This window comes from Mustela erminea, chromosome 5, assembly GCF_009829155.1.
Source record: "Mustela erminea isolate mMusErm1 chromosome 5, mMusErm1.Pri, whole genome shotgun sequence".
Lineage (NCBI taxonomy): Eukaryota > Metazoa > Chordata > Mammalia > Carnivora > Mustelidae > Mustela > Mustela erminea.
Window position 1 is genome coordinate 4,601,637 of NC_045618.1, and position 14,744 is coordinate 4,616,380.

The 14,744-nt window shown below is 49.2% G+C and overlaps 2 protein-coding genes across 4 annotated transcripts in view; both read left to right on the forward strand.

The window, feature by feature from the left end:
- Positions 1–1,229, forward strand: part of SEC11A (SEC11 homolog A, signal peptidase complex subunit) — a 41,607-nt gene extending 40,378 nt beyond the window's left edge. For both annotated transcript variants that reach the window (XM_032342026.1, XM_032342025.1), the window contains 2 exons: positions 453–510; positions 703–1,229. In XM_032342026.1, the coding sequence (XP_032197917.1) occupies positions 453–478 (26 nt within the window). In that variant the 3' untranslated portion in view covers positions 479–510; positions 703–1,229. The remainder of the gene's footprint in view (positions 1–452; positions 511–702) is intronic.
- Positions 1,230–8,126: 6,897 nt separating this feature from the next.
- Positions 8,127–13,901, forward strand: NMB (neuromedin B). Of its 2 annotated transcripts, none has more exons than XM_032342027.1 (3): positions 8,127–11,217; positions 11,846–12,018; positions 13,630–13,901. In XM_032342027.1, exons 1-3 carry the CDS (start codon positions 11,061–11,063, stop codon positions 13,792–13,794), a joined length of 495 nt encoding a protein of 164 aa, XP_032197918.1. In that variant the 5' UTR covers positions 8,127–11,060; the 3' UTR covers positions 13,795–13,901. The 2 variants fall into 2 exon arrangements, with proteins under 2 accessions (XP_032197918.1, XP_032197919.1); XM_032342028.1 differs by having other exon boundaries at positions 13,625–13,785.
- Positions 13,902–14,744: the final 843 nt, after the last annotated feature.

Sequence of the window (14,744 nt, forward strand, 5' to 3'; positions counted from 1 at the left end):
TTAAGTACTATATGGAGCTCTTATGCTCACTTCTTAGACGCTTAACATGAAGTACCTTGTAATGATCGGGCTCTGTTTGCCTTGTTGCCCCAGCTACATTGCCCGCTCCTGGAAGTTTATGACAACAAACCCAGCCACGAGCACTGAATCTGCGTGTAGCCTGAGAGTCCCCATCTGGAGACCCGAGACCTTAGGTCTGGTACTGGTCCTCCTGCACCGAAACCACGTACCTTGGGCACAAGCATCTGTTTCCTCATCTGTACAATGGTGATATTCCTAACTTCCCTGTCACATGAGTGGTTGAAAGGACCTAATAGTAGGAGAGTCTGCACAAGTGGACTCGGTAGACTGCAAATCAGTTTCCGCTGGAAGACACTGAGACTGTTCGGTAAATGAGACTGGCTACAGGGGAGTTCTGTGATGACCCATTTTCTCTTTGCTTGTCTGTTTAGATTTGTTCCTTATATTGGGATTGTGACGATCCTCATGAATGACTATCCGAAATTTAAGGTAAGAGCCTACACTATACGGTTCATTAAACATGCGCTCCTTTGCTTCCTTTTGGAAACTGTCACATGGGTTACAGACGGATCGGTTAGTTTAGTAATTGGTCACGGTCACAAGACCAGCTCATGCCTCAACTCTGAGGACTTGGACACTTGGAAAAGCTTCCCTGACCTGCGTTCTGTGTTTGTTTTCTAGTATGCAGTACTCTTCTTGCTGGGTTTGTTTGTGCTGGTCCACCGTGAGTAAGACGCCTGCATCGCTGTTCCTGGAAGATGCTGTACTTTTCGTTCCTGAATGTTTGGCGTAGATACTGGGCTGTGATCCGTGGAGTGCAGCTCGCACCTGTCGGCGCTTCTGGGTAGCAACGTTTGCATTAGTTTCTGTTTCCACGCCAGGGCCCATGTGGGCAGGTGCACGGGCACCACGGCGTGCACTCGAGGGGACTCTCAATCACAGGATTTCATATGTTGTCATTGTCACCCTTTCACATTTTTGTACATCAGTGAATTTTTTATATTAAAAGGTTGAGCCAAAGCCCCCAGTGTTTGTATTTTGAAGCCAAGCTTCACCTCTAAAGTGCCTACAGAGTTCTGGAAATGGAAAACGCAGCTCTGCACAAGTTTGGAACCGCCATTCCTCCGTATAAGATGGGAATGGCATATACGGAGGTGGTCGTAAGTCTTAACTTTTCAAATTTTAAATAAAAGACTTTGCATATCGAACCCCTTATCCCTGACTTGTGTTTGTCGGGAAAGCTTTGCCTTCTGCTGGTTCTTAGCACCCTTGGGGGGAGATAAAGGCTTTGATGTGTGTAGTCCTTCAGCTAAGAACGTTGTCCTCATACTAACAACTGTTTTTTGTTGGTCTGTTTTTGTTTTTGTGGAGCAGAAATGGCTGTTGGCATTCATAGGAAATCTCTTAGCCATAAAATGGATTCTTTGCCAGGGTGCACCTGAGATGTGTAGAAACGCAGTTAGTGTTGCTGAAAGGTTCAGAAAACCTCACTGTGCTGTAAAGGCTTTTCTCCTTTTCTGCACTTGAGACACTCTCAGTCCTTTCTACACGATGGCAGTGGTTTTCAGCATATGGAGGAAGCAGGAGGAAGGTGCTAGAAGGCGAGCGAGCTACTTACTCTTTTAAAAACTCATTTGCCAAACCTGTTCTCTTAAGTGCCTGGCTTCACTTTTCTCTCGTGCAGACTTGGAGGAGGAAAAGTTTAAAGTAGTAAATGCAAAACCCAGCTGTGTCTTTCTTCCTCTCATATTGAGGCAGTTAGGGAAAGGGCCAGTGTAGGGCAAGCCAGTGTGTTTTAAGTACAAAATACTCAGGATTCTTTTTGTTCTCTTCTTGTATTTAGTGTGAAACGTGAAAGTAAGCAGATTTTCTGTGTTGGGCTAAATGAGCAGCTTCTGTTATTTGTTCAGCTGAGTGAAATCAGCTGAAGTGGAAATCGGTCCACACTTGGACGCTAATGGAATCAGCATTAAAAAATTGAGGCAGTTTACAGCTAAGAACAGTTAATCTTATGAAGCTCTCCCACGCAGAGAATAGTGCCATCCAACATCCCTTAACTAGGCTTTAGGCTTTAAATTCTGGATGTGGGCTCTGAATGACCTCAGCCAAGTAAGGAACTTGGCCCATTAGGCTAACAAGTGCTTCTTTGAGCCTGCCTGTGAGGCTAGTACTGTACTGAGATTTTCTCAGAGCCGCGGAGTGTGGAAGCAAACCCCGTGCATAGAATGGCAGAAAATTGCTACTCTCTCCATGTTTTCCCTCCTAATCACCTGCAGAGGGTGGGGCTAACCACTTGGCCTAACCATCCTCGCTCTGCTTTTGCAGCAACCTTTCTGGGGCTTGTCCGGAGAAGTCGTGTGCTTCACTGCCCGGTGTTGGGATCCTGGGGGTCTTTGTGATTCTGGCTTGCCTGACCAGTACTTGTCTCCTCAGCTGTCCACATTTCTCCTCCGTATACACTTGAAACGTTAAATATTTTCCTCATTTGCATATTTTCACACCCAGTTTTGGTTTTCCTCCTTTGCTGGATGCTCTCATTAGAAGCAACAGCTAAATTTTTCTGAGAAGTAATCAAATTACTCAGAAATATTTGAATTTCTCTCTTAGCCAAAAATAAAGATTATTTTGGGAGAGAGGTTTTATGCTGTCAGTTTTTATATTGTCCGGTTTAGTGCTAAAACCTAAGACTTAACAGCTGGGCAATTTTTTATTAGTAAATGTAATGTGTTTTAAAAGCTCTTAGAGAATGTAAGACATGCCAGAGATGTTCGATTTGGTGTGGAATGGAATCATACGCTGAGATTTGGCTGGGCCAGTGGGAAGTTGGGAGTGTCACTGTGAGCATCGGAGATGGAGGAGAATGAGGACCGATAAAACTGCACGTGGGAATTTGATCATCGCGTCGTCTCTGGGCTCTGACTCTTCCACTGTCCTCACTCCCAGCGAGTAAGTCTCTGCGAGTTGTTCGCAAATGCCGGTCTTCACTCCGTCTCTGTCTCTCTGTTCTCTCCGGACACTTCTACTTGATTGTCCCCTCTTTCAACTGACGCTCATGGCAGTACCTGTCAACGGACCCTGCCTATAGTAGTCCCCTCGATTTTCTCATTTTCCCACCATGTTTAGTCACTTACAAGCCCTACATTCACCCCTGTCAAATACTCCATGGCTCATAGCCATCCCCGGAATGCAGAAAAAAGGTCTGTAGTTCCCTTTGCTGGGGTGACCGGACGCCTTTTTCTCTGCAGCCGGCCAGTCTGAGCCTGCTGGAGATCAGTTCCACGTGTTCATTAATTTTAGTGCCCTGTTTACTTTCAGAAGTGTCTCTTTTTGAACAGTAAATGTTGTGTTGGCCTGGTATTACCTACGTGGGAAGTTCGGACTTTGAATTCATCCGCATTAAGCACCCTTGCGGTAAACTGCTATACCGTCACTTACATTGTCTTACACTCTCATTCCTGCTTCTCTGAGTCTCCCTTTCTGCACAGAGTAACTGTCCTTCTTCCAACTCTCAGCATTTGCAGCCTTACGCTGTTTGTGAAAGTTCGTGGATATGGCCTCAAGTTCCCCCATCAAATGGGAGAAGCCCCTCCTATGCAGGGGCCCCGTTCTGTAGACACCGTACCCTGTTGTCCCAGAAGCGCCTTGTCACACATGTGAACATGTCATACTACATGTTCTGTATAGCAGAGGCAGTAACTTAGGCGGGCGTTATTTTTTTAAAGATTTCGTTTATTTATCTGAGAGAGAGCACAAGCACAGGGAGAGGCAGAGGGAGAAGCAGACTCCCTGCTGACCAGGGAGCCCGATCTAGACTCGATCCTAGGACCCTGAGGTCCTGACCTGAGCCGAAGGCAGACGCATAACCGACTGAGCCCCACAGGCTACCCAGTAACTTAGGGGAGCATTGTTGTTGAGCTCTCATGCAGGGGCAGAGCATAGGAGTCATTAAAGTGATTTGCCCTTTCCTGTTATTTCCGAAGTCCATTATCTCGGTCTAGCTAAGGGTAATTCTGAAAACTTTCTCCCTGTGGTTCCATTTAAACAGTGTTCTCTTTCTAGAACTTTTCATGTTAACCCTGTTTTCTTCCTTTTTATGTGTGTCCTTGGACTCTTCCTGCCTTCTCTTTTTCAGTGGGAGAAGTATTGGTGTTTGTCACTTTTCTTGGGCAGTCCCAGGTTTTTCAGAGAACCAGGCTTAAAATAAACGCTCTCTGGGGCATCTGGGTGGCTCAGTTAAGTGTCTGACTCTTGACTGTGGCTCAGGTGGTGATCTCAGGGTGGTGGGATGGAGCCCTACATTGGGCCCAGCAAGGAGTCGCCCGGAGAATCTCTCTCTCTCTCTCTCCCTCTCTGCCCCTCCCCCCACTGGCTCGCTCTCTTTGTCTCTCTCTCAAATAAGTATTTAAAAATAAATAAATAAAGGCTCTGTGATCCTTAAGTGCATTCCTTGGTCATTTGCTTTAGTGTGTTACCAAGTCCATACGGCTCCTAAGAACAACGTGTGGGGGCGCTCTCAGCAGCTGAGGGCACCCTTCTTAGAACATTTATCATTCTGTTGAACTTCTGGAATGATCCAGCTGATTCTGGGTGACTAAATAGATTGTATATCTTCCTCAAGCTGCTCCTTCAGTCGAGATCTGTTTTCTGGCAAGGTAGATCTTTGTTACTAGAACTGTTAAGTAATACCAGATAGACTTTTAGAAATAAACAACAAATACGACCCTTTGCACACAAGTGTTGGTGAGTCTAGGTGTGGAAGGAATTCTGTGTGACCAAGATGTGTTAATTAAAGGCTAGAATATGTAGGAGGTACCCCCTCCCCAAAAAAATAGTGAGGACACTGCCTTCTAAGTCTCCTGTAGCATTCTAGGCCCTCAGGACTTTTCCCAGCCTCAGCTCTCTGCAGACCTCACATTCTTGTCCCCTTGACATTGGTCTCACTGTACAGACACCGAGTGTTCGCTTATGCTGGTCGCTCTGCCCGGAGTGCTCACTTCTGTACCTGCTGAAAGCTTTCTCATCCTTCAGACACTTACTGAGCATCTCCTCGGTGCCAGATTCTGAACTAGCCCCTGGGGGACAAAGATAAGGAAGGCACAAAGAAGATGAGGGTGTTTATTCTCAGCCAAGCTCTCCAATGTATGGCATTTCCTGTGGGGTGCTGTCGGGACTTTGTTCGTGACTCTTAACGTACCCTCGGAGTAGTCTGTCTCCTGCGGGGCCCATACCCTGACCGGCTCCTTGAAGGCATCAAGACACGGCCAACCTCTGGTTCAGGCTTGTATATCCTCTAGTCCCTATCCCAGTGCTTGGCCCATTTTAGATTTATTTATTAATAAATAAATTGTTCCAGAAAAGGATTTGGAGCAGCTCATAAATACACATCTAATACTCTGAGATAAGATATAAAATAATTGAAGAATCTAAGGTTGAAGTAAGTGTGGGAGGAAAAAAGGATGAAGTCAGTGGTGAGGTTAGCGCCCACAAGACACATCAAAGTTCTGTGTCCACCGGAGGAGATCCATAGTGTTGATTTTCAACTCCTTAGGGGCGAATGTGAAGAGGGAAACCATCATTTCTATGCCTTATGGAATGGGCCTAAAATGGAATTAACAAAAACCTTATAATGATACCCAAGGCACTTCATACAGAGGTGAGAACCAAGAAATTTCTCTCCTGGGACCTCGTTGCAAGGGCACTGTGTGACGTCATACTGTCATCTCTGTATGAAGTAGCCTGATGATTTTCATAGATTTCCGAGAAGGTTCCTTTAGTCGGTGTAGCTTGGCAGCTGCTGCAGAGGACCACCTCACACAGCCCAGCTATTCATCTGTTCACACAGGAGCTGCCAAACGCCTGTCCTGTAGAAGTGTTTGTTTTAGATTTTTTTTTTAAATGTATTCATGTGAGAGAGAGCAAGCAAGCGCAAGCAGTGGGGAGGGTCAGAGGGAGAGGAAGAAGCAGAGTCCTGACTGAGCAGGGAACCCGACTCAGGGCTGGATCCCAGGACCCCGGGATCACGACCTGAGCCAAAGGCACGTGCTTAAATGGACTGAGTCCCCCGGGTCTCCCCCCCACACCCCACAAAAGAACTGTGTTCCTTAATCTTTCAAAACTCATTGCCTCTCTTAAGAAGCCTAAAATCTCCTACCTCTTCTCCATTCTCACAAACTCTCCCTCAGGTCTGTTGTATCCAACCTCCATCCTTACCAGCCAAGAATATTTTATTGTGCTTTTTTTCTAAGTTTGTGTTATGAAAACAAGTTAATTGTTTCTCATATACAGTTATATTATTATACTAAATATGACTTTCAAACTGTAAATCCCTATTCTGCCAGTCCTGGGAGTTTCTGGAAGGTTACCTCCTCTTGGTTAGGAATCATTTTTCTACCAGCACCTGGGTGGCTCAGTTAAGTGTCTGGCTTCAGCTCAGGTCATGATCCCTGGCCCTGAGTACTGGGATCGAGCCCCATGTTGGGCTCTCTACTCAGCAGGAGCCTGCTTCTCCCTCAACCTCTGCTGCTTCCCCTGCTCATGCTCTCTCTCTCTCTCTCTCTGTCAAATAAATAAATTAATTTTTTTAAAGAGTTTATTTATTTGACAGAGAGAGGGATCACCAGTAGGCAGAGAGGCAGGCGGCTGGGGTGGGGGGAGCAGGCTCGCCACTGAGCAGAGAACCCCATGCAGGGCTTGATCCCAGGATCCTGAGATCATGACCCAAGCTGAAGGCAGAGGCTTAACCCACTTAGCCATCCAGGCACCCCAATAAATTAAATATTTTTTAAAAAATCATTTCTCTAGCACCCTTACTTTAATTGGCCAGTTTCTTTAGATTGGAAATCTGGATTCCCCCTTTACATCAAGGAGGCTAGTTAGAAGAATTTGTACTTGGGCTTTATGTCAGACAAGGAAGTAAATCACTAGCATGAGCCTTGATCAAAGCAGTCAGCCTGACAACTTACTTAAGTGGAAGAAGACCAGAATTTGTTTCTTGAATTGGTCAAAAGTTGAGGCAGATCTGCTGGCCCTTTAGTCTGTCCAGCAACTCCCAGTGTGATAGGCATTTTGTTGAGTGTTGTATCAACACCACAGCTTTAGCGGCTGTCCAGGGAGCCTTTTCTTCCCCCGGTAATGGGCTTTCGATTGAAAGCAGGCTTTGCATTTCCTGGGACCCAGCTCATAACATCGAATACTTAGTATTTGCCACATGCTTCGCTAAGTGCTTTTGAATTCATGACAGATTTTTATTTTCTCTTACTGAGTCTTCAAAATAAACTCCATTTTACAAAAAAGAAACCACAAGTTAAGAGATTTGCCCAAGATCTCTTGGCCCGTGAAAGGCACAGCCGCAACTCCCAAGTCTGTTGCTTTTCTCATGTCACAATGTTGGGCGTCATAACCCAATCCTTGTACCTTTATAATATCTAATGAGACTCTTTCATTTGGCATAAATGCCATGACCCTTGGGAACTCTTTAGAGACTCTAGGTGGTTCTTTTGTGGACTCACTCAGATTAGCAAATCTGTTAGAAATAGATTCTCAGGCAGATTTGAAACCTCTTTGGAGTTTAGAGAGTATTAATTTGAGTTATTGAATGTCCCCTGAAATACATGACTGTCCCACCCAAATAATTATGAATGCTGGGCCTGGGGCTCATCCCTTTCTTGGGTTTTTTAAGTTCCTTGAGCACCTGGGCCATTGAGCAGAGAAGTGGCTGCTTAGCTCCCTTAGCCACTGGTGCAATTGTCCTTACTTTCCTGTTATATGTAGGTGTTTTCTCTCTCTTTTTTAACATTGCCTTAAAAAAATATTTTGTGTTTTGGCAGTTTCCGTTTCTGGTACATTTCCTGACTAATGGTGAATGTTCTGATTTTCTAACTAATTCTTTTGTGTTCCTTCTTTTTTTTTTTTTTTTTTTAAAGATTTTATTTATTTATTTGACAGAGAGAAATCACAAGTAGATGGAGAGGCAGGCAGAGAGAGAGGGAAGCAGGCTCCCTGCTGAGCAGAGAGCCCGATGCGGGACTCGATCCCAGGACCCCGAGATCATGACCTGAGCCGAAGGCAGCAGCTTAACCCACTGAGCCACCCAGGCGCCCCTTTTGTGTTCCTTCTGACTCTGGGAAGTTGTATCCTATATCTCTGACTCTCTTCTTGAAGATTCTGCTGTTGTCCTGATTGTCCAGTCGTTTCCCATTCTGAAACTCAAGAGCAAGACCTGTTTCTCTTCATCCTCCCAAACCATACGGGTGGAGATCTGTGCTCAAAGGTTTGCCGGGGGAGTGATTTTATACCATCCTTTCCTGAGAAGCTCTGCATTTGTTATCATTCCTTTTTACCAGACTCATGTATGTCTAATTTAAATTTCTGCTTTTCGCTTCCTCTCTTCTCTGCACCTTTCATGTCCATCAAGTTCATTCTGGTTTCCTCCATTTGTGTAGTTTCTCTGCAACTAACTTGCTTTGTGCTTGAATTAACTTATCTGTGAAATAGGCACAATGCTAGTTGTTACTACATCAAAATAGTGTTGGTGATCAAAGGAGCATGCATGTAAGTACTTGTGAAAAGATGTTACTTAAAACTGATTCCAGTTTGATGAAAATGTAGCAAACAGTAACACACATGTCCTTTATTTCAAGCAATCTTTGATTTAAAACCATGGTGCAGTTCAGATGTTTTGTTGGTGTTGGTTGTAACAGGAGTTGCCGTGTATCTTTTACCCCTTCATCATCTCTAGGATTGTCTTGTCAAGCCTGTGTGGGTTTCCCGTGACTATCCTTGAAGGCTGTAGAAACCTGAGAAGGGCCCAGTGTGAACGCTGGAGAGCTTCCCTGGGGGACCCCACTGGACTCACTGTCAGTCTTCCCAGTGGGATGGAGGCCCTTAGACTTCCCTTGCCATCACAGTACACTTGGGGAACAGGCAGTGGACAGCTGAGGTCTCACTGTAAACTCAGAGCCTGGCACACTCCCGGAGACATTGAGTCTGGAAGTGCTGTCTTGAGCCAGCCACCCTCTCTGCTGGGCCTAATGCTTCTCATTCCAGGCACACGTTTCCTGGCGGCCGTGGAGCTGCTACCCTGCTTCTTTAGGGTCCCTAGAGGCCCTTGCTTGCTGTGCTTGCCTGACAGATAAAAGGATCCCGCTGGGGGCACCTGAGGTCAGTCTTGGAGCTGTGAATGCAGGCCTGACTGGTCAGAACAGAACCCCCAGTCCCAGGATCCTCTGCAGAAGTGAGGGCAAACTCTAAATTCAGTGCCTGCTCCCTTTCTCCCCTAAGAAATCTAAACCAGCTCGATGTTTACACTTGTGATGATAAAACGGGAGTGGGTGTGGTTTAGGGAAATAGCATCCACCCTGAATGACTTTGGGAACCTGATAGAGTGTTCCAAGCCGACCTGAAGGCTGATTCCGAGTGTGACATCTGGGCAAGTGACTCAACCTCTGAGCCTGTTTCAGTTATAAAATGAGAGAGAAACCTACCAAATAAGGTTCCTTCGAGCATTGAAGTGAAGAAGCACTCAATACCATCTCCCGTGTGTTCCCATGAATTTCTACGTCTGTGAGCCAGAGGAGAGGAAGGGGGTCACAGAGGGAATGTTATTATGGGGAGGTGATAAGAGCTATATCTGTACGCCAGGGCTGAGCAGTGACAAGAATGCAGAGAGGTGTAAACGCCAGGGAGGGGGATGAGAAGCAAGGAGACTGGGGCAAGGAAAAGCCAGGGCCAGAAATGGAGTGTCCCTGTCCTTATGTCATGCTCCTGGGAACTCAGCATGACATCCAGCCTCTGCTCCACACTTCCCCTTTTAGAGCAGTGACCGCCGAGCTAGCTGGCCTTGCTGCGCTAGATACACCCAGGGGCAATCCCAAGTACCATTACTGAGCCAGACTGGGGAGTGGGGTCTGTCCCAGCCACACGGTGCAGATCCCCGAATCCCGGGGTGGGTCTGCACCCCACTCCTCCATCTTTCACTCCTTTGGCACTCTTTTTCTCCAGTGAGATGGTAAACTCCTTTGGCCGCAGGGAATGATCTTTTGTCTCCCTCCTCTCGTGCCTCGCATGGTGCTCCTGAACATTGGTGTTTAGTAATCATTTGAGCAAAAATAAATGTATTATTCTGGAGCAGTGTTTTTGCTCATTAAGTGATGGTGCTGACCCAGAAGTTCTTTCCAAGACAAGGATGGACTTGGGAGAAAGAGAGTACTGGGTGTGAGAGGCCAGTCCTGTAGGACTGCTCCTTCCTGCCACAAAAAAAAAGTGTAAAATTATCACAAGTAGGGCAACACGGTTATTACTATTTGATAGTTGAAGAAAGTGAGGTTCAACAAGGTCACAGTTTATGTATGAATTCTTGGTCCGGTGCTCTTTGCACTTCCTGACCCAGACATTTGCCTCCTACCCAAGGGATAGGCCAGGTTCCCCCCAGTACAGCGACCATTCTTGGGGTGGGGGGGTGCTCCCTCTCCCCACCCATCACTCTGCGCTGCCAGCCCGAGCACCTGCTGTGGTTTTTGCAGCACCTGGGGAGCTCTGGCGGGGAGAGGGCAGGGAGCAGGGCGAACACGGTCTCATTCCCTAAGAGCGAGGGGCTGGTAGGCATTTTATGGCTCGGCTGGTGCCTGGCACTTTGCTGGACACTGTAGCGCCACCCCCGCTTTTACCCTTGTAAAGAGAGGTTCCGAGGCAAAGTAACCACTCGTGGGCTGAAAGCGTGTGGGAGCCGCGAGGCGGCCGCCAGGGAAGCGGGCTTTGCCCGGGATCAGGGTCCTCTGCTGATGGGTGGCGCGCACGGACGCCAACGCCCTGCGGCAGCGATGCCCATGTGGGTGCGGGAGCGCAAGCGCCCAGCCCCGGGGGTCCTGCCCAGCCCAGCATCCTGTGGCGGCGGGGCCCGGGCGGTGGCGAGCGCGCCAGGGGCGGGCTCCTCGGGACAGGCTCCGCCCCCAGGGGCGAGGGTTTAAAAGGAGGGAAGGCGGCAGCACGGGTTTCAGCCGCTGCGAAGCGCGCCAGGGCAGAGGCACGGCAAGGGTACAGCCATGACCCTGCGGGCGGGGGGTTCTCGGCTGCTCGGCGGACTCCTGCTCTTCGCTCTGCTCGCTGCCGGCGCCGCGCCGCTCAGCTGGGATCCCCCAGAGCCCCGCAGCCGGGCCAGCAAGATCCGAGTGCACCCTCGGGGCAACCTCTGGGCCACCGGTAAGTCTTCGGGACCCGGGCAAGCGCCCCTCCCCCTGCTCTGATCCCATTTTTCTTGTCAGGCCGTTCCTCAGCCAGGAACACTAGTGTCCACGCTGGTGAGGACCCTGGAACTCGTCTAATTTAATAGATGGGAAACTTGAGACTCAGACAGTTCAGTGACTTGGCTAAGATCACTCCGCCAGTTAAAGCAGAGCTGGGTCTGGATCCCAGATCTGCCTGCCAGCCGGAGCTCCTTGCCTTAGGCAGGAGTCTGCTGAACCTTATTCTGACTTCTGGTGTGTCTTCTCTCTGCACCTCCACCCTCCAGACACCTCTTCATTCCCCACTTTTCCTCCTTGCCCTCTCGTGTCCCTCCTGCAAGCAGGCAGCACAACTGGCAGACTTTGTCCCTGGCCACGTGCCATCCTCTCCACCATCTCCACCATCTCCACCTGTTCAGGAGCAGCCGAAGTACAGGCTTTGCCACCCCACGGGGGCATTTGTGTCTCCTGGTGAGGAGGAGGAGGAAGACTGACCTCGGATCTTGCTGTCACGAGAACTGAAAGTTGAGAGAGATGGGGAGCTTTCCCACTGGATTAGGATCCTCTCTCCCCAACTTCCTTATGCCTTGGCGCCTCCTTTCTAGGTCACTTCATGGGTAAGAAGAGCCTGGAAACCCCCAGCCCATTCCTCTTGGGGACAGCTCCCCACATCTCCCTGAGGGACCAGAGACTCCAGCTGAGTCACGATCTTCCCAGGATCCTCCTGCTAAAGAAAGTTCTGGGCATGAGCCTTAGCAGCCCAGCACCTCACCCCCAGGTGAGCCAAGCTCCTACCTCAGGCCCAGGAGAGACCTAGCCAGGGCTGCTGCTGGTTCCAGCATTGGGCATCGGGTGTGACAGACCCCCAAGGTGTGATGGGCCCTAGAAAGCCAGGGATTTCAGGCTTTCCTTGTGATTCAGAGCCAAAGGGAGAAGACTTCAAAGAAACTGACCTTTCCAGCAAACTTCACAGAGCAAGAAGTAGGAAAGAAATTTCCCCTCACCTAGTCCCCAGTCTGAAGTCACAGCCTAGGAGTAATTAGCGAGCCTCTTGCAGCAGGACGTCCCCCGCCCCAGACACGCCCTACCCCAGCTCTCCACCTTTGCTGTGCCTCGTTTGTACTTGTGGCTACAGTTGGGACCCTGAGACCCAGAAAGGAGAAGAGTCAGCACCCAGGACAGAGTCAGACCTTGTTCAACTTGACCAGTGCTCTTCCCAGTCCCTCATCCGCCTCAGTGACCCTCAGTGCAGGGTTTCTCAACCTCAGCACTCCTGACATTCTGAACTGGATAATTCTTTGTTGTGGGGGCTGCCCTGTGCTTTGGAGGAAGTTTAGTAGTATCCCTTGTCTCTACCCACTGGATCATCCCCACCCCCACCCCATTTGTGACAACCACAAAAAAAAAAAAAAAAAAAAAAAAAGCCTCCAGACATTGCCAGAGCTCTCTTGAGGGGAAAGAGGTAGGAAACCAAATTACCCCGGGTTGTAGATCACTGAGTTAGGACATTCAAGACCCCTAAGCTAGAGCCAAGACAGCTTCAGTCTCTAGTCTGGTAGAAGGGCAGCTCCTCAATTCCCTGCTCCTAGTGCCGTCCGCAGCCCACACCACCTTCCCTCGTACTTTGTTACTGTGCCCAGAAGGCCGTGTAGTGTGGTAGAATGTGGCTTCTGTCAAAGGCCTCATCTTCCTCATTTATAAAATGGGGATGATGAGGATAGCGCCCATCTTGTATTAAATGAGACCATTTGTGTCATGTGCTCAGCATGGTGCCTGGCACGCAGAAAGCACTTAGTAAGCACCTGTCACAGACTCACCTTCATATCCCCCACTGTGCCTAGCATACAGCGCATACCTTTTGAAAGAAGGGAGGGGCATTTCCTAGAGAAGGCCCAACTCCAGCCCCAGTCAGTCTCCTGGGCTCTCCTCCTGCATAGAAGCACAAGCCCGTGGGGACCTCATAATCGAGGGCCGGAAGCTTGGGCTGGCTGAGTCTGAAGGGAGATGATGTCACCTCGGAGGCTAGCAATGTCACCAACTAGCGAACCTCCGAGGAAGCAGTATCTGGGACTAGGGGATGGGGCTTCAGAAGTGGGGTCTGGGGCACAGCTGGGGCCAGGGAGAGAAAACACCGTTGCTGGCCCAGGACCAGGCACATAACAGGGACTTCACTTCCACGATCTCCTTGCCTGTCATGACCACTTTGAGAAAACCACTGCCCGACCCTTCTCAGGTCCTTCTTCAGGGAGAAAGGTGCCAGGGGGGTCTGCCTGAGCTAAGAGCCTGCCCCTGCCTACCTCTGTGGATGCCCAGCACTTAGGAATGTCAGGACGCCTCTCTCATGTACCCCTCTTCCCAGATCAATTCTGTGTGTTCCCGTTCAGTACAGGAGGCTGCTGGCCCAGATGCTGCAGAAGGGGTGCCCCTAATGAGGAAGAGACGCCGACATGACTTAGACTGCGCACACCCAGGGAAGGTGCTGAGCGGGACCCTGGTGGCAGCCCCATCTGGATGTAAAACCTGGGCTCAAATGTCTGTTACTCCGTTACTGTGATTTCTGGTTGTGTCGCCGGGAATACTGCCCATGAGACACAAATTATGTCCCTGCTGTATTTCTTGCTTCAGTGTTGAAGTCGTGAATAAAACCCTGCTCTTTACATAGACTGTCTGGGCCTCTCCTTCCAGCTGCGTTTGAGGGCGCGGGAGGGAAAGGGGGCTGCTGGAGGGCATGTTCAATGAGATAGAGCTGGCTTCAAAAAGTCTAGAGAACTTCAGGACACCGGCCTACTGGGGACTCCTATTACGTTTCTCATTCAGCAAGCAGGTACTCAGCGCCTGCTGGATACGCCTGGGTTCTTACTCTCACCTCTGCCACCTACTGGCACAGGAAGTCTCTCCTGTTTCCTCGCCTGGACGAGAGAGCTGCCCTCCACTACAAGATGAGGTTTTGCTTACCCTATTCCATTTCATCCCTATGCCAAGCTTTGAGGGGAGTGCCCAGGGCATACAAGGGAGTGAGCCGGGCTAGGATCCAGACCTCGCTGTCTGCTTACTCTCTTCTCTGGCCTTGGGTAGGGTTGCCAGATTTAGCAAGTAAAAATAAAGGACACTCAGTTAAATTCTCACTTCACATAAACAATGAATAGGTTTTTCGTATGAGATGTCCTAAGCATTGCACGGACATACCTGAAAAAATTATTCGTTAGTTTACCTAAAATTCGAATTTAACCAAGCATCCTGTATTTTATCTGGGCTTGACCCTCTGATCTGCAAATATTCGGTGATGAAACGGGTGGGTATTTGGCCCCCGATGCCCCGCCCAGAACTGACATCCTGGGAACCCCTGATTTTACGTCATTTTCCCCGGAGTTTTTGCCAGGAGTATCCCGGACCCAGCCCGGCGAGAGCACTGCGCGCTGGTGAAGGCGCTCAGTCTCCTCACGGCCCCGCCCCCTGGCCTGGGACCACGCCTCCCAGCCAGAGCCGGCCGCGCCCACTCCTCGC

Excerpts from the sequence above, each read along its gene's own strand:
- NMB (XM_032342027.1), top strand. The coding sequence starts at position 11,061 with ATGACCCTGCGGGCGGGGGGTTCTCGGCTGCTCGGCGGACTCCTGCTC. Across the intron at positions 11,218-11,845 it reads GGGCAACCTCTGGGCCACCG|GTCACTTCATGGGTAAGAAG; the intron begins GTAAGTCTTCGG and ends CCTCCTTTCTAG. Across the intron at positions 12,019-13,629 it reads GCCCAGCACCTCACCCCCAG|GAGGCTGCTGGCCCAGATGC; the intron begins GTGAGCCAAGCT and ends CGTTCAGTACAG.